This window comes from Marmota flaviventris, chromosome 7 (genome assembly GCF_047511675.1).
Source record: "Marmota flaviventris isolate mMarFla1 chromosome 7, mMarFla1.hap1, whole genome shotgun sequence".
Taxonomy (NCBI): domain Eukaryota; kingdom Metazoa; phylum Chordata; class Mammalia; order Rodentia; family Sciuridae; genus Marmota; species Marmota flaviventris.
In genome coordinates, this window is record NC_092504.1 from 88,183,911 (window position 1) to 88,203,333 (window position 19,423).

Genomic DNA, 19,423 nt, shown 5'->3' on the forward strand with positions numbered 1-19,423 from the left:
TTGCAGTGTCTTTCACAGAGAAAATGGGAGCAATCTGAAGACAACTTCCACATTCACCTGCCATAAAGTCCTCCTTCTTAACCTCGTCTTCCAGATATTCACAGGGCTTGAGGTCTTTGCTCCGCTCTCTTTTCATAAGGGACTTCTATGTTACTGTGAAAAATTGTATTCTCAATCCCCTTACCCAGATTTATTTTTCTTCACAATATTCATTGCACTTGACAAATTATATAGAATTTTTTCTCTCTCAGCCTTCCACATTCCAGCACCAGAGCATTAGCATCATGGAAGTAAGGATTCTGTTTTGTGCCTGGAATGGTATCTGACAAGTATTAAGTGCTTTTAAATTATTCAATGAATGACAGAATATCCAAAGGCAAAATATTTGTTTTTCTTAAAGTAGAAATACTGTAGTTTTTGTTGTAATATAAAAGCATTTATTTGTCCTCGGGGGTACTGCAGTTTCTGCTGCAGTTTAATAAGATTCTTGCTGGAGACAGCATGGTATGGGGACAAGTACAGTCCTGAGGTGGGGTGGGGGTGGGGGGGCGTATCACTGGGTGGGGAGAATACTTGGCATTTATTGTTGCCTCTGTCACTATTTAGTATTATATCATTTAGGATGAGTCATTTAACTGCTCATTTCCATCAGGGAATGTAAGAGTACTTTTATTTTTATCTACAGCAAAGGGATACACAAAACCAGTGAAGATCACTCACCAAAACACGAGTGCCTTTTTTCCTTTCAAAGTTCATCACAGGGATGTTTGCAGTGAACAAAATAAAATTCTATTCTTTAAGCTAATGGACCATTAACAGTTTTCTCATAAATAAGCTGACGTAGATCAGAAATTTCTTCTTTTTACTAGGTGCTGGAGATTAAACCCAGGGCCTTATACATATTAGGCAAGCATTCTACCACTAAGATACATCCCTAGCTCAAGAGATTTCTTGATCCGAGTAAAATCACTCTCTAAGTTCCAGACAGTAATCAAGTCAATTAAATAAAAAGGACAGTCATGTTATTAAAATTTTGTTATAAATATGCATGAAAAAATGCTCAATTTAAATGACAAAGACAATTTGAGATTTATACTTTGTAATTGAATGTATTTTGGAAGTAGCACCATTTGTTTTTAAGAATACAAAGGAAAAGTTAGTACTTGGAAATGTCCACAAAGTAATGAAAATTTATTGATTCACATGTATTCCTAATTGAAAAGCAGTATTGCTGCATTTCCCCCAATAATTAAATTTAGTATATCCTAGATGTTAAAACAAAAACAAAAACAGAAACAACACACATCAAAACAAAAATAAAAGCAAAAAAAACCCCACAAACAACAAAAACAAAAACAAACAAAAAACAAAAAAAAACACCAAACCAATTGTCAAGCAAAATATGTTTAATTAGTAGGCTGATCATAAATAAATCCACATAAAAGATTTAACAGAATTACAAAGAGTTTGTGTTTCTGTGGACTCAATTCATAATATGCATTAGTCAACCTCATTCTCCAACTGTGACAAAAAGAGCTGTCATCCAACAATGCAGCACAGTTTAAGCAATTCATATTCTGTAGTTACATTTTTACATTTTCTTTACAAATGTAACATTTATGTACATTATATATATATATATATATATATTTTCTATAGTTTGTGTACTGAAACTCTATTGTCTTTACAGGGAAAATGTTGAATTCATTTAATGAGTATGAATCATTCCTTGTTAAAAAGTAATTCATATAAACAAATAACACGGTACCACTGCCTTTTGGCATCTCTTGTCAGAGTTCAAGTCCAGAAATGTTATATTAATTATAAGAAAAAAAATTCATCTAATTTTACATTATGACATTCCACACAGCTACGTAAATTTGCCAGCTTGCAATGAAGAGAGCACTGAACTGCTGCACTACTGGAAATGTGTAGAAACCAATTCAAAATATACTTGTTGAAACAGCATCATCATTACCATTAATTTAGGCTGAAGAAAATCAGTCAAGTTCCTTCTTCCCATTTACGTTTTGCCAAAACCTCAGAGGGCTGTGCATTGTCTCTTAAACAACAAATGCTTTCACTTCAAATTTCCTATGTGCTTCTGTGACAGATTATGCTTTACCTCAGTTATGGATCTTTTTCTTCTTATTCAATTTTATTCTCCTTCACTTACATATTTGCTGCTGTACATGAAGCAAAAATTCATAGTAAGAGAATGCAGCTTCTGTCCGGTCTTCAATCAAATGTTGAAAAAATTCTGTTTTGGCAGGACTCTCATCTCTGACAGAGAGAAAAAAGCATTTATCTAAAAATATATAATATAAAAGAATAATTATATATTTAAGGAAGCACTGATACATGAGGACTTTTGGGAAATGTTATTAATCAGGTAACAACACTCTACCACTAGAATATATTTTGATATCATTAAAGCTGCGTTAAGGACAAGTAATTTCAAAAGTCACACTGGAAAAGACAGCTTCTTATTAAATTATAGAAGTACTTACTTTACCACATGAAGGACTGCACTTAACGGTCTGCCATCTTTAAGCCAAGTTATAAAGGATCTGGTCCGTTCTGATGAAAGTGTATCCAGCTCTGGAAGATGTGTCTGGTAAAAGAAATATAATTAGGAAATTATTTCCTTTCTCATAGACTTTAGCAGTATTAGAATTAAATCATGATTTCCACTACCACTAATCTAAACTACCTAAACTAACTATAGTCTTATCTCCAGTCCAATAATAGCAGCCACATAGATGAAATTTAAATTGCTGAAAAACCTGTTTATATTTTTCTGGATAAGTTAAAAAAATGACATTTTAACCTGAATAAACAGATAAGTCTATATATAAAGCATAATTGGTATGACACTATAGATGTGACTCTGCACCATGTACAGCCAGAAGAATGAGAAGTTGTGCTCCATTTGTGTACAATGTGTCAAAATGCACTCTGTCATGTAAAACTAATTAGAACAACAACAACAAAAAACACACAATTGGTATGTGAATAGTAGTATGTTGCACTGTTTCTTCTAATGGAAACATTCAAAGGAAGGGGACTTCCACTAAGTTCCAAATTCCTTTAATGATTTTCCACACACACACACACACACACACACACACACACACACACACAGATTTTTCTTTTACAAAGCCAACTTAATAGTAAGCTAAATAATAGTATTTAATAAAATTTAAATAGAAAAGTTAGGTTAATTAAATTTGTAATGTCAAAATTAAAAAAGCAAAAAAAATTCCACTTTGATGTAAAAATTTTCAGATATTTTCTAAGTGTTTATAGCTACTATTACTACAAATGCATCATATTATGCATTCTAGTCTCTTGAGATTTTTTGTTTTTGTAATTATTTCTAGTTGTAGATGGACACAATAACTTTGTTTATTTTTATGTGGTGCTGAGGATCAAACGCAGGGCCTCACACATGTTAGGCAAGCGCTTTACCTCTGAGCTATGGCCCCAGCCCAGATTATTCTTTCATAAATACATAGATATTCTTTAATAAATACATAGATATTACTTATTTAATGAAACAGAATGTGTGTACATACATATATTTCTATAAATACATCTATGGGATATATTTTTAGGAGTAAAATAATTTACTGTGTCATACAGTATGTGATTTTAATTTTAACAGATAATTTTACAGGCGATAGTGCATGCCTGTAATTCCAGCAGCTGGGGAAGCTGAGACAGGAGGATCATTGAGTTCAAAGCCAGCCTCAGCAATGGCGAGGTGCTAAGCAACTCAGTGAGACCCTGTCTCTAAATAAAATACAAAATAGGGCTGGGGATGTGGCTCCATGGTTCAGTGCCCCTGAGTTCAATCCTCAGTACCAAAACTACAAAACAGAACAAAACAAAAAACAGATATTGTCAAATGGCTCTCCAATAAGGTTTAAAAATCTTGTCGAGGTGGTAAAAGAAATGCTATTATTATTTTATTTTGTTTTTCTTAATTACAATGAGGTTGAATGTTGTTTCATATGATCATTACAATAATGTTTCCCCCCGAGAATTGTTTGTTCAAATCTTTTACCCATTTTTCTTTTCTTTTTTTTGGTGGGAGTGGGAATCATTTCTTAAGCACTTTTCATACTAGAGAAGTTAGCCCTTTTTAGTCTTGAGTTATAGATAATCATACAATTTTATTGTCTTTTGGCTTTACTTTTAAATTACCAAATAGAAATGTTTTATTAATCTTTCAGATCACTGGCTTACAAAGGCCTTGTAATTATTCAGTGGTCTCAAGATTATTTTTGCAATATTCCATTTTTTCCACAGTAGTTTTAAATGCAATCTTACCACATTCTCATGAATGAGATCCATTTCTGATCCACTACACTATGTTCCACTAATGTGCTTATTGTGCCAGTATGACAGTGTTTAAATAACTACAGCTTGAGAATAAGCCTTCCCATTTATTTAGTAGCATTTTTATTTTTCATGGTTCCTTTTCTGCTGACATTATTATTCCTTTTCAAATGTTTCCTAACTATCCTAACTTGATGAATCTTAGAAATGAGTCTGAGATTAACTTGTCAAAATAAACAAATAAAATCAATAAACAATGGATTGTGACAACTATTACCATGAATTTATGTTAATCTGAGCAAAAATGACACACACATATATATAACATCCATGACTAAGGTAGACCTTCCTTTTAGTTAATTACATAAACATGACTAAGGTAATTAAAATTAATACACAGAATTGCTTTCAGCATCACATTTCCTTGGTATTTGTTAACATATATATTCAGAAAAGACCTACTTAAAAATATTTGTTTATTACTAGCAAAATAACTTAAAATTTAAATGTGTTGGGAAATAGTCTGGCAGTTCTTCACAAAGTTAAACATGAAAGTTATCAGATAACCCAGCAATTTCACTCTTAGATATATAACTGAGAGCACAGAAAACATGTCCACACACAAAAAAATGAGCACAAACATTCATGGTAGGGCTATTCACAAAAGCCCCCAAATAGAAACAATTAAAATGGCCAACAATTGATATTTTTCAGTCATAAAAAAGAATTAGGTATCAATTTAATACACGTCAGCACATGGATGAATCTTGAATATGTAAAAGAAAGTAAAAGAAGTAAAAGAAACCAAACACAAAAAACCACCTATTATGTAATTCTACTTCTTTAAAATATTCAAACCAGGCAAATCCACAAATGGAAAAGAGATTCATAGTTGCCTAGGGAGAAGGGGAATGGAGAATAAGAAGTTAAAATTTGGGGGGGGGGGGGGGGACACGGGGGGTGTTGATGGAAATGTTCCAAAATAACAAAAAAAATTTAAAAGTTAAAAACAAAAAGTTACCCACTCACTGACCATTTTCTGTGGTATTGATGCAAAATTAGGATACCCAAGCACATCCTCAATGAAGTTATTGTCACAGCCTTTTCCAATCCAAATGTAAAAAACCTTAAAAAAAAAAAAAAAGCAAAATATTAAAACTCCCTAATAGTTTAAAATCCATCATAGTTAATTCTCTCAAAACTATGCTGTATAAGAGGTCAAATATACAATCTCAAATACAGTAGAAACAGACATAAAAGATAGAAATCTATAATTGGCACATTGAAAATCTATATCCAAGAATAGGAACCTAGTTCTTATCTCCTTTGCCTAAATTTTAAGACTTCTCAGAAAATATATTTTACCTTCTTCCTCATTAATTTCCCTGGGAGGAATGTAACATTTTAATCAGGATAACTTATTATGAATATTTCCATCCACTATTTCAATTACTATCTCTGTATTTCAACCCCAGAATTTTCCCCCTCTTCGGTGGGTATCTAAATCCTTTTCTTGCTCGTAAGATACCATTTTGAAGCTTCACTGACCATTCTACATCCTTTAGCATTACTACTGTATGGTTACCTCTGCTGGACTCTTTTTTTTTTTTTTAATTTTTTATTGTTGGTTGTTCAAAACATTACAAATTTCTTGATATATCATATTTCACACTTTGATTCAAGTGGGTTATGAACTCCCATTTTTACCCCATATACAGATTGCAGAATTACATCAGTTACACATCCATTGATTTACATATTGCCATACTAGTGTCTGCTGTGTTCTGCTGCCTTTCCTATCCTCTACTATCCCCCCTCCCCTCCCCTCTTCTCTCTCTACCCCCTCTACTGTCATTCATTTCTCCCCCTTGTATTATTTTTCCCTTTCCCCTCACTTCCTCTTGTATGTACTTTTGTATAACCCTGAGGGTCTCCTTCCATTTCCATGCAATTTCCCTTCTCTCTCCCTTTCCCTCTCACCTCTCATCCCTGTTTAATGTTAATCTTCTTCTCCTGCTCTTCGTCCCTACTCTGTTCTTAGTTACTCTCCTTATATCAAAGAAGACATTGGCATTTGTTTTTTAGGGATTGGCTAGCTTCACTTAGCATAATCTGCTCTAATGCCATCCATTTCCCTGCAAATTCTATGATTTTGTCATTTTTTAATGCAGAGTAATACTCCATTGTGTATAAATGCCACAATTTTTTTATCCATTCGTCTATTGAAGGGCATCTAGGTTGGTTCCACAGTCTTGCTATTGTGAATTGTGCTGCTATGAACATCAATGTAGCAGTGTCCCAGTAGCATGCTCTTTTTAGGTCTTTAGGGAATAGACCGAGAAGGGGAATAGCTGGGTCAAATGGTGGCTCCATTCCCAGCTTTCCAAGAAATCTCCATACTGCTTTCCAAATTGGCTGCAACAATTTGCAGTCCCACCAGCAATGTACAAGTGTACCCTTTTCCCCACATCCTCGCCAGCACTTGTTGTTGTTTGACTTCATAATGGCTGCCAATCTTACTGGAATGAGATGGTATCTTAGGGTGGTTTTGATTTGCATTTCTCTGACAGCTAGAGATGGTGAGTATTTTTTCATGTACTTGTTGATAGACTGTATGTCCTCCTCTGAGAAGTGTCTGTTCAGGTCCTTGGCCCATTTGTTGATTGGGTTGTTTGTTTTCTTATTGTCTAATTTTTCGAGTTCTTTGTATACTCTGGATATTAGGACTCTATCTGAAGTGTGAGGAGTAAAGATTTGTTCCCAGGGTGTAGGCTCCCTATTTACCTCTCTTATTGTTTCTTTTGCTGAGAAAAAACTTTTTAGTTTGAGTAAGTCCCATTTGTTGATTCTAGTTATTAACTTTTGTGCTATGGGTGTCCTATTGAGGAATTTGGAGCCCGACCCCACCGAATGTAGATGGTAGCCAACTTTTTCTCCTATCAGACGGCGTGTCTCTGATTTGATATCAAGCTCCTTGATCCATTTTGAGTTAACTTTTGTGCATGCCGAGAGAAAGGGATTCAGTTTCATTTTGTTGCTTATGGATTTCCAGTTTTCCCAGCACCATTTGTTGAAGATGCTATCCTTCCTCCATTGCATGCTTTTAGCCCCTTTATCAAATATAAGATAGTTGTAATTTTGTGGATTGGTTTCTGTGTCCTCTATTCGGTACCATTGGTCCACCCGCCTGTTTTGGTACCAGTACCATGCTGTTTTTGTTACTATTGATCTGTAGTATAGTTTGAAGTCTGGTATCGCTATACCGCCTGATTCACACTTCCTGCTTAGCATTGTTTTTGCATATGAATTTCATGATTGCTTTCTCTATTTATACAAGAAATGCCGTTGGGATTTTGATTGGCATTGCATTAAACCTATAGAGAACTTTTGGTAATATCGCCATTTTGATGATGTTAGTTCTGCCTATCCATGAACAGGGTATATTTTTCCATCTTCTAAGATCTTCTTCTATTTCTCTCTTTAGGGTTCTGTAGTTTTCATTGTATAAGTCTTTCACCTCTTTTGTTAGGTTGATTCCCAAGTATTTTATTTTTTTTGAAGATATTGTGAATGCAGTGGTTGTCCTCATTTCCATTTCAGAGGATTTGTCGCTGATATACAGGAATGCCTTTGATTTATGCGTGTTGATTTTATATCCTGCCACTTTGCTGAATTCATTTATTAGCTCTAGTAGTTTCTTTGTAGACCCTTTTGGGTCTGCTAGGTATAGAATCATGTCTTCTGCAAATAGTGATAATTTAAGTTCTTCTTTTCCTATTTTTATGCCTTTCATTTCTTTCGTCTGTCTAATTGCTCTGGCCAGTGTTTCGAGAACTATGTTGAACAGAAGTGGAGAGAGAGGGCATCCCTGTCTTGTTCCAGATTTTAGAGGGAATGCCTTCAATTTTTCTCCATTCAGAATGATGCTAGCCTGAGGCTTAGCATAGATTGCTTTTACAATATTGAGGTATGTTCCTGTTATCCCTAGTTTTTCTAGAGTTTTGAACATAAAGGGATGCTGTACTTTGTCGAATGCTTTTTCCGCATCTATCGAGATGATCATATGGTTCTTATTTTTAAGTCTATTGATGTGGTGAATAATATTTATTGATTTCCGTATATTGAACCAGCCTTGCATCCCAGGGATGAATCCTACTTGATCATGGTGCACAATTTTTTTGATATGTTTTTGTATCCGATTCGCCAGAATTTTATTGAGGATTTTTGCATCTAGGTTCATTAGAGATATTGGTCTGTAGTTTTCTTTCTTTGAAGTGTCTTTGTCTGGTTTAGGTATCAGGGTGATGTTGGCCTCATAGAATGAATTTGGAAGTTCTCCCTCTTTCTATTTCCTGAAGTAGCTTGAAAAGCATTGGTATTAGTTCCTCTTTAAAGGTTTTGTAAAACTCTGCTGTATACCCATCCGGTCCTGGGCTTTTCTTAGTTGGTAGTCTTTTGATGGTTTCTTCTATTTCCTCAATTGATATTGGTCTGTTTAGGTTGTCTATATCCTCCTGACTCAATCTGGGCAGATCATATGACTTAAGAAATTTATCTATGCCTTCACTATCTTCTAATTTATTGGAGTATAAGGATTCAAAATAATTTTTGATTATCTTCTGTATTTCTGAAGTGTCTGTTGTGATATTGCCTTTTTCATCCCGTATGCTAGTAATTTGAGTTCTCTCTCTTCTCTTCGCTAGCATGGCTAAGGGTCTGTCGATTTTGTTTATTTTTTCAAAGAACCAACTTTTTGTTTTGTCAATTTTTTCAATTGTTTCGATTTCATTAATTTCAGCTCTGATTTTAATTATTTCTTGCCTTCTACTTCTTTTGCTGTTGTTTTGCTCTTCTTTTTCTAGGATTTTGAGATGAAGTATGAGATCATTTATTTGTTGGTTTTTTCTTTTTTTAAGGAATGAACTCCAAGCAATGAATTTTCCTCTTAGATGTCTTCTATAACCCATTGATCATTCAGTAACCTATTGTTCATTCTCCAAGTGATGCAGGATTTTTCCTTCCTTCTTTTATCGTTGATTTTCAGTTTCATTCCATTATGATCAGATAAGATGCATGGTATAATCTCTACTCCTTTATATTGTCTAAGAGTTGCCCTGTGACATAATATATGATCTATTTTTGAGAAGGATCCATGTGCTGCTGAGAAAAAAGTGTAACTGCTTGATGTTGGGTGGTATATTCTATATATGTCAATTAAGTCTAGGTTATTAATTGTGTTATTGAGTTCTATAGTTTCCTTATTCAACTTTTGTTTGGAAGATCTGTCCAGTGGTGAGAGAGCTGTGTTGAAGTCTCCCATGATTATTGTATGGTGGTCTATTAGACTCTTGAACTTGAGAAGAGTTTGTTTGATGAACATAGCTGCACCATTGTTTGGGGCATATATATTTATGATTGTTATGTCTTGTTGGTGTATGGTTCCCTTAAGCAGTATGTAGTGTCCCTCTTTATCCCTTTTGATTAACTTTGGCTTGAAATCTATTTTATTTGATATGAGTATGGACACTCCTGCTTGTTTCCGAAGTCCATATGAGTGATATGATTTTTCCCAACCTTTCACCTTCAGTCTATGTATGTCTTTTCCTATCAAATGCGTCTCCTGTAGGCAGCATATTGTTGGGTCTTGTTTTGTGATCCATTCTACTAGCCTGTGTCTCTTAATTGGTGAGTTTAAGCCATTAACATTTAGGGTTATTATTGAGATATGGGTTGTTCTTCCAGCCATATTTGTTTATTTCTGTTACTAAACATGGTTTGTTTTCCTCTTTGATTATTTCCCCCCCTTTACTGTCCTACCTCCCACTGTTGGTTTTCATTGTTATTTTCCATTTCCTCCTCCTGTAATGTTTTGCCGAGGATGTTTTGAAGAGATGGTTTTCTAGCTGCAAATTCTTTTAACTTTTGTTTATCGTGGAAGGTTTTAATTTCATCTTCCATCCTGAAGCTTAATTTCGCTGGATACACAATTCTTGGTTGGAACCCATTTTCTCTCAGTGTTTGAAATATGTTATTCCAGGATCTTCTAGCTTTCAGAGTCTGGGTTGAAAGATCAGCTGTTATCCTGATTGGCTTACCCCTAAATGTAATCTGCTTCCTTTCTCTTGTAGCTTTTAAAAGTCTCTCCTTATTCTGTATGTTGGGCATCTTCATTATAATGTGTCTAGGTGTGGATCTCTTATGATTTTGCACATTTGGCGTCCTGTAGGCTTCTAGGATTTGGGGTTCTGTCTCATTCTTCAAGTCTGGGAAGTTTTCTCGTATTATTTCATTGAATAGATTGCTCATTCCTTTGGTTTGAAACTCTGTCCCTTCCTGTATCCCAATGACTCTTAAGTTTGGTCTCTTAATGTTATCCCATATTTTTTGGATGTTCTGCTCATGGTTTCTTAACAGTCTTGCTGAGCTGTCTATGTTCTTTTCAAGTTGAAATACTTTGTCTTCATTGTCTGATGTTCTATCTTCTAAGTGTTCTACTCTGCTGGTAGTATTCTCCATTGAGTTTTTAAGTTGGTTTATTGCTTCCTGCATTTCTAGGATTTCTGTTTGTTTGTTTTTTATAACCTCTATCTCCCTGTATACTTGATCCTTTGCTTCCTGGATTTGTTTGTGTAATTCATTGTCAAAGTGATCTTTCATTGTCTGATTTTGCTGTCTAATGTCTTCCTTGAGACTCCAGATCATCTGAAGCATGTATATCCTGAATTCTTTACCCGACATTCCATCTGCTGTAGCTGTTACCTCTTCTAAAGTTGAGTTGACCTGCATTGCTTGTGGTCCTTTCTTTCCTTGTCTTTTCATACTGATTGCGTTTCTTTCTGTTTGCTGAAACTGTTGTGTTTTTGAAATGTTTTTTTCTCCTATATATTTATATTGCTCTTGTATAGTTGAAAAGTCTCCCTTGCAGGGTCGGGCGGTGGTCTGCCTACCTTGCAGGCGCGGGCGGCGGCTCTGCTCTCTCCTTACTCCAATTCGGGTGTCGTGACTACCATGCCGGCAGGTCACTGGGCCTGTTCCGGGCGTGGGCGGCGGCTCTGTTCTGCCCCTACTCCAATTGGGGTGACGAGTGTACCACGCCAGCAGGCCACCGGGCCTGATCCGCCGGTCGGTTGCAGGTCTGCCTACCCTGCAGGCGTGGGCGGTGGCTCTGCTCTGCCCCTACTCCAAATGGGGCGACGTGTCTGTCGCACCGGCAGGCCACTGGGCCTATCCCGCTGGTCGGTCGCAGGTCTGCCCACCTTTCGGGCATGGGTGGCGGCTCTGCTCTGCCCCTACTCCAATTGGGGTGACGTGTGTACCACGCTGGCAGGCCGCTGGGGCTGACCCGCCAGTCTGTCGCAGGTCTGCTTACCTTGCAGGCACGGGCTGCGGCTCTGCCCTGCCCCTCCTACCACGCCCGTGTACCACTGGGTCGCGGGTCTGCCCACCTTGCGGGTGCGGGTGGCGGCTCCGCTCCGCCCCCTCTCCAATTGGGGTCACGTGATCACCACGCCGGTGAGCCGCTGGGCCGGCTCCTCCCCTCTGGCTCGACGACAAATCGAGAGAGACTCGGGTGTCTGTGCCTCACCCTCCCTACCAGGAGACCAACTGTTTCTGTCACCGCTGGTATTGATGAAGTTCTCTCCTCCACCGCTTTCTGATGACATCAGATCTCTGCCATGTTGGTATCCTATGCGAATGGCAGCATTTCGTTCCCTTTGCCGGGTAACCAAAGCAACGGGTGAGTCCTGACCGGCCCTCAGCAGGACCCGGACCGAGAAGCAGTTTCCGTGGGTTCCTTAGCCCTGGGCCAGAGCAGTTCCGGGAGCCAGAACTCGTCCGCTCCGTGCTCAGTGTATGCTCTGATAAGAGCAGGCTCCAAGAAGCAGTTTCCGCGGGCTCCTTAGCCCTGGGCCAGAGCAGTTCCGGGAGCCGGAACTCGGCTGCTCCGTGCTCAGTGTATGCTCTGATAAGAGCAGGCTCCAAGAAGCAGTTTCCGTGGGCTCCTTAGCCCTAGGCCAGGGCAGCTCCGCCACTCCGTGCTCGGTTTATGCTCTGATAAGAGCAGGCTCCAAGAAGCAGCTTCCTCGGGCTCCTTAGCCCTGGGCCAGGGCAGTGCCGCTCCGTGCTCGGTGTATGCTCTGATAAGAGCAGGCTCCAAGAAGCAGTTTCCATGGGCTCCTTAGCCCTGGGCCAGGGCAGTACCGGGAGCCGGAACTCGGCTGCTCCGTGCTCGGTGTATGCTCTGATAAGAGCAGGCTCCAAGAAGCACTCAGGCACTGAGCCTGAGTAATCTGTCTGCAAGCCACAGGCGAATGGCAGCCTGAAATTACCTGTTCTATGGCTGAATGAGCTGCGGTCAGTCGAAAACAGGGATGGTGACGTCAGATCTCCAAGATGGTGGCCGCTGGCCTCCTCTGTGGTCTGACCGGTGTGGAGAACCGAAATGGACCGCTTCCTTCCCCCGTCTCGAACCCAGAATTCAGCACTGAGTACAGTGCTTGCACGGCTGGCAGAAATTGCTTCTTTTTTTTTTATTAATATTTATTTTTTAATTATAGTTGGATACAATGCCTTTATTTCACTTTTTATTTTTATGTGGTGATGAGGACTGAACTCGGGGTCACACATGTGCGAGACGAGTTCTCTACCACTGGGCCACAACCCCAGCTCCTCTGCTGGACTTTTAATCATTAACAGGATTTCTGATAATGGATGTTAAGCTGAACTAGATAAATTCTTGAGTTCCTTTGAATTTTATGATTCTTATAGTAAAGTCCTTGAAAACAAGAATTCATCTCTCTACTCTTCTTTACCAAGTACACATAATTCCATAATAATAAAACTTATTAATCTATGATAATAATATAATGTCCAACTCGAAAGGTCTAAAGTAAATTGACTTCTTGTCTCAGTCAACAATTTATTATATCATATCTCCCGATCTCCCTTTCACTGCTTGCTCTGTGATAACAGAACTAGACCCTGGTAAAAGTTTCCCCCTTTACCAGTAGAAACAGTGAGAAGTTTTGTAAGTAAAAGATGCTTACAGAGCCACAGTCCATAAGGAAAGCACCTTCTCTTGTAAGCTTCTCTGCAGACAATTTTTGAAGAGGTGGCTGAGGTACCACCCTGTCATTAACATGTATGGCACCCTGAAAAGAAAAGGAAGAATGTGAATGAGTTAATAATACTATCAACACAGTGTGGGAACTAATGACCACAAACTATAGGAAATACTAAAATATGACACTTGAGAATTTTTTTTTTTTGTCTTTGGGTATCAGGGATTGAACTCAGGGGCACTCAACCATTGAGCCACATCCCTAGCCCTATTTTGTATTTTTTTTTTTTTTTTATTAGAGGCAGGGTCTCCTTTAGTTGCTTAGCATTTCTCTAAATTGCTGAGGCTGGCTTTGAACTCATGATCTTCCTGCCTTCGCCTCACAAGCCGCCGGGATTACAGATGTGCACCACCGTGCCAGGGCCCACTTGAGAATTTTTTAGGATGCAAAAATATTGATCATACCAATACCACTTTGGCTATAGAATTAACACACCCCAATGTATTCAAATTTAAAAAGTAAAAACGTAAAATAAATAAAATGATCTGTCCTGTTTATACTCCTTTTGGGGTCAAGATGTATTAATAGTACGGTTGTTGACAGGACTGCACAGCAAACTACTTCTTTACATTTGTTTAGTAACATAGTATCATTTTAGGATGAATACTAATTCCAAAGACTATAGTTTCAACACAAGGAAGAAGAAAGAGTCTACACATTTCCACATTAAAATTATTGTTGGATACTAGATTTAGTTTACTACATAATCAATACTACAATCTGATCATATCAGAAACTGCCGATGTCTACAATATATAAATAGAAATATCCATTATGTAACTTTGCTTTGTAATAATAAGTTATTTCCTATACTTTTGAAAACTCCATATTCACATCTGAGAGTCCTATTCAGGTCCATAGCTAGTGTCCCTTATTTAGTGCATTATTATTTTTTTTAAAGACTTTTTTTTAAGTTGTAGATGGGCATAGTACCTTTATTTTATTTATTTATGTTGTGGTGAAGACCAAACCCAATGCTTCATGCATGTGAGACAAGAGCTCTACCACTGAGCCACAACCCCATCCCTTAATGTATTATTACCATAGGAAAAAAAGGAAATGGAAGAAATTGCAATAATATATTATCATCTTAGCAATAAAATAGACTCTCAAATATACTCAAATTTACCAATTTCAAATGCACTAAGATGCATACCTCATCTGTCAATCTGTCTATCCTATATAGGTTGGGATGAATCATTTTCATTAGATGAACAAGAGGCTGAGACTTTATCTGACACATGGCATACACACGATCATCCAGGCGTGTGCTTGTACCCGTTCTAAATGCTTTCTACAAGAAAAAAGACAGGTTTTTAAGGAAAACATAAAGGTAGTGGACAGATACTAAAGAAAAATATACTATGGACAATGGAAGAAGTATGTTTTCAAATCAGACAGCTCTGACACTTAATAGGTATGTAAATGAATTATTTAGCTTCTCTTTCCTATACTGTCATCGTGTGAAGGTTAAAAAAATGATGTGTACACAGCACCTATTACAGTGACTGAGTCAATGGAAAGATGTTCAATAAATATTAGATCCTTTCCTAAGAGTTGGCTATGACCACTTCATTCTTCAAACTATTCACACATATTAAAGAAAGAGTATATGGTTTCACAAGAGTCATAATGTATTTGTCTGCCTTCATTTTCCATTGATTTTTCCACTATTTTTTTCGAAACACTTCCAATGCTCAAGTACATCACCCTCTAAGTATTAAAAGATTATAACCACCTAGACTTCATCTATTTACATATGTATCTGAGAATTTTTAAAAACTTCATTAAATACAACAACATATACAGAGCTACCTGTTTGAGAAGGGCTAAGACGTAGAGCGGAAACAACTTGAGGGAGCCAGGTGCTATCAATGCAGAGTGCTGCAAATTTGAGACAGTAGAGCCATAGGCAGACAGTGAATCCACTACAGCATTCACTAAGGCATCTCTTGCATCTGACAGACTTGATGAAACTGATCGATCCACAGCTATAAAGCAACCCAAAAGAAAAGGTGTTTAATCATTAGATTCCATTAGTTTCCAAGAAACACTACAAAAGATAAAGTATTTATGCATTATTTAAGAAACAAACAAAATGCATTTCATCTGTTTTCTCATTTTAAGCATCTCCTCGTTACACATTTTTTCTGAATTAAAATCTGAGTAAATCTGATAATCAGAATAAGTCTAGATACTTTTAGACTGTGTTTTAATCTTTTAAATCTAAAAACACTTAAACATTATTGATATTAGAGAACATATGTTCCTTTTAAGATGTTTCCATTACTGAAATGGAAAACACATGTTAAAAACAGCATTTTTTCCCCTATACAACCAATACAAATTTCATACTGTAAGTCATCTCTAGTGATCTCTAATGATCTTTGCAAAACATTTCAGATCAACCAATTAAAAAAAAAAAAGAGGGCCAACTGAATTTGGGTTTTCATATAGACATTAAAGAGACAAATATCAATGTGAAACTTTTTCTTCTAAGAACATATTTTATTAAAATAATTACTATTAAATTAAAATAATCTAAAAATGTGCCCAAATACTTAAAAAAATAAAATACAATGAAAAGTAATCAATTATAGTATAAATAATTAAAAATCTACATGTAAAATGACTCTTTAAAAATTGTGATCCCAGGGATAGGGATGGGGTTGTGGCTCAGCAGTAGAATACTCGCCTAGCATGTGCGAGGCCCTGGGTTTGATCCTTAGTACCACATTAAAAAATAAATAAGATAAAGGTATTGTGTCTGACTACAACTAAAAAATAAATATTCCAAAAAAAAAATTGTGACCCCAGGCTGAGCATATATAGTTCAGTGGTAGAGTACTTGCCATCATGCACAAGGCCTGAGTTTAATCCCCAGAACTACATAAAGAAGGGACTCTTTTAGTGCTATTATAATTAATTCTGGGGCTGGGTAGCACGCTCGCCTGGCATGCGTGCAGCCCGGGTTCGATCCTCAGCATCACATACAAACAAAGATGTTGTGTCTGCCGAAAACTAAAAAAAAATAAATATTAAAAAAAATTAATTCTATTATAATTTTTCTCAAGTGAGTAACCACTGTTTTCTCCAGGACTATATGGAAAATAGCAAGGCTCTTTTTATGTCTAAATTTATAAATAAGGAAAATTTGTTCAAACACTCAGTAGTAAATTAATTCTCTAATGAATTTTTAAAATTCACTAACAGTAAAATTTATTTTTGACTATAGTTCTATGGTGGTTATGTGTCAAATGCATAGCCATATAATCACTACAACAATAAAATATACAAGAGTTCTATCACCCTAAAAATATCTCCCTATAGGCACCTTTGCAGTAAAACCTTCTCCCTGTCCCCAGTCCTGGTAACTACTGATCTATTCTCCACTAGATAATTTTCCCTTTTTGAATGTCATGTAAATAGAATTATATGGATGTGGTCTTTTGAGACTAGCTTCTTTCCCTCAACATAATGTCTCTGAGAATCATCATGTTATTTATTAGTCTAAGTAATGATAGTTCATTACCTTTCATACTGAGCTATACTCCATTGTAAAGATGTATCAGTTTATTCACACATTCATTAGTTGAATGGCATTTAGGTTTTTAAAAAACAGTCTTACTCTTCTTGCAAGTAAATGAAAATGCAAAATACATACTTTTTAAATGAGAGAGTACAAAGCTTAAAAAAAAAAAAACCCTCAGCTCCAGTTTTTAGAATACAAAACTATATTTTGCCTGCTCCTCCCCTTTCTACTCACCCATGTTTGCTAGGAGGCAGATGGCAGCTTGTACATCTACTCCTGCATATACATCTGCTAGCGAACTTACCACTGGCAAACAAAGTGTATGCACTCTAATTCTGCGTTCACCTAGAGAAAATGAAGAATAACTGTCATTGTATAATACATTAAGTTAAGAAAGAAATAAGGCAAACAGGTCAAAATCTTATTCAAATACTGGTTTGGCTATATTAAATTACCAATAGGATTCTGAAATGTAAAAATGTGTTTTAAAGAAAATTAAAAGACTCTCCAAGTCTGTAGATCATGAACATTATACTACATGTTGCACAGAGCTGAACATTAGGCCTGATTTTATTTTAATGTCACTCATGCTAAATTATTCCCAATACAAGCTGGGTGTGGTGGCACATGCCTGTAATCCCAGTAATTTGGAAGGTTGAAGTAGAAGGAACTTAAGTTCAAGACCAGCCTCAGCAATCTAGCAAGACTCTGTCTCAAAATAAAAAATGAGAGGGGAAAAAAAAAGGGTTGGGGATGTCATTCAGTGATTAAGCACCCTTAGGTTCAATTCCTGATACCAAAAATAAATAGATAAATCAACAAATTATACAAATAAAATAAAATATCAGAAAATGCAGATTGTCAAATAACAAATAAAGGCCTTAATTACTACATAGTTCATTTTATGGGGCAAAACAATACAAAGGATGGCATAACTGGATTTAGCATGAGGTGCTTATGAGAAACATATAGGATCCTACAAGTTTTCCACAAATTAAAAAAAAAAGGTATTATCTGAAGATTCAAAAGGAGAGTTAAAAAAAAGGAGAGAAAATAATAGAACATATACTGGATTAATGCAAATTCCACTACTTCACAGTTTGAATTCATCTCCCCCCTATCCCCCAATCTACTGAAGAGAACATGAAAACATTTCAGATAACATTACCTTTGCTTGATGTATATAACAGGGCTGTTTGGAAGCACACTAAGGAAGTATCTGTCAAACTTTCTTCAATTGACAATTGCACTGCAAACCCAGCATCAGGATTGATATTGGCAAGGGATAACAAATCAGTGGAACGCACAAAGAAGTTTCCATGAAAAGTATGCATTGAAAGACCTAAGAAAGAAAAACCTGATATAAAAAGACGAAGTAATACCAGTATCTTCACCTCAAGCTAGTTTTGTTTTAAAGTTAAAGATGCCTCTGATTTTGAAGCAAAGGTTAACTAGGGAGTAAGGTTGGAGTGCTGACAGAGGCTCTAAAATACTAATTAAAAAATCCAATGCAGGTTATATAAAAGTGAGACTATATGTTTAACTTGTATTGATACTTAATCTTATTACTATGTTTCATGGGTGACCTGGAGACATAAACCTAATATATAAAACTAAATAATTCAGGATTACTGTACAACTCCTTTTAGATTTAAAATAAGGGATCATAGTCCTGTCAGTAAACAATCACATAAAATACCAATGAAACATAAATTATGTGTTAATAAAGGCAAGGATCCTTAAAGATTTCATTTAAGATCTTCCCTATTCCCTTAATTCTCCTCAAATCATTTGCAATATGGACTTTCTCTTAGGTTCTTCCTAAATAAACCAAAACATTATTTTTACCCACTTAGACAAATTATCTTAAAAAACTGCACAATGGCTACTCACAAATATATGCTGACTTAAAACAGTGTATAACCAAGTGGATCAAACACCAAGTTCTACAATGAATAATCATCATCACTGGTAGTCAATATATGAATGCTCACTCATTTTGATATATGTAATGTAAGGCAAAATTTGATATGCATACCTTTAGTACACCTTATTCTCATAACGGCTTCAAATCCAATTTTTCTTGTGAGATATCGTTTTAGGTCTTTTTGTAACTTTTCTGCCTGTGAAGGATTGTGAGTATGGTGGAAAGATGGATAATAATAGATGCACCCTGCAGAATACTTGGACATACAAGCTTTAGAGAGAAATACAGAAAGTATTTTCTTTAGAAGCAATAATATTCTACTTGTACAGTAGTACAGATGCTATATTATGAATATAAATAACAAGAAAGCTTAAGTTGTCAAAGTAAGAATAACATTTAAATCTGAGAAAACAAAAGTATTTATAAAATATACAATAAAGTTAAGCAGAATGGTAAGGGAATCATATAAACAAAATACTAATGGCATTTTATATTTGT

At 36.3% G+C, this 19,423-nt stretch overlaps 1 protein-coding gene across 4 annotated transcripts in view; it reads right to left on the reverse strand.

The window, feature by feature from the left end:
- Positions 1-1,388: 1,388 nt before the first annotated feature.
- Sec24b (SEC24 homolog B, COPII coat complex component) overlaps positions 1,389-19,423 on the reverse strand; it is a 93,422-nt gene continuing 75,387 nt past the window's right edge. For all 4 annotated transcript variants that reach the window (XM_071614477.1, XM_027935478.2, XM_071614478.1 and 1 more), the window contains 9 exons: positions 19,037-19,195; positions 18,167-18,340; positions 17,233-17,343; positions 15,282-15,457; positions 14,623-14,760; positions 13,392-13,496; positions 5,378-5,470; positions 2,511-2,614; positions 1,389-2,283 (listed from right to left, as the gene is read on the reverse strand). In XM_071614477.1, the coding sequence (XP_071470578.1) occupies positions 2,169-2,283; positions 2,511-2,614; positions 5,378-5,470; positions 13,392-13,496; positions 14,623-14,760; positions 15,282-15,457; positions 17,233-17,343; positions 18,167-18,340; positions 19,037-19,195 (1,175 nt within the window). In that variant the 3' untranslated portion in view covers positions 1,389-2,168. The remainder of the gene's footprint in view (positions 2,284-2,510; positions 2,615-5,377; positions 5,471-13,391; positions 13,497-14,622; positions 14,761-15,281; positions 15,458-17,232; positions 17,344-18,166; positions 18,341-19,036; positions 19,196-19,423) is intronic.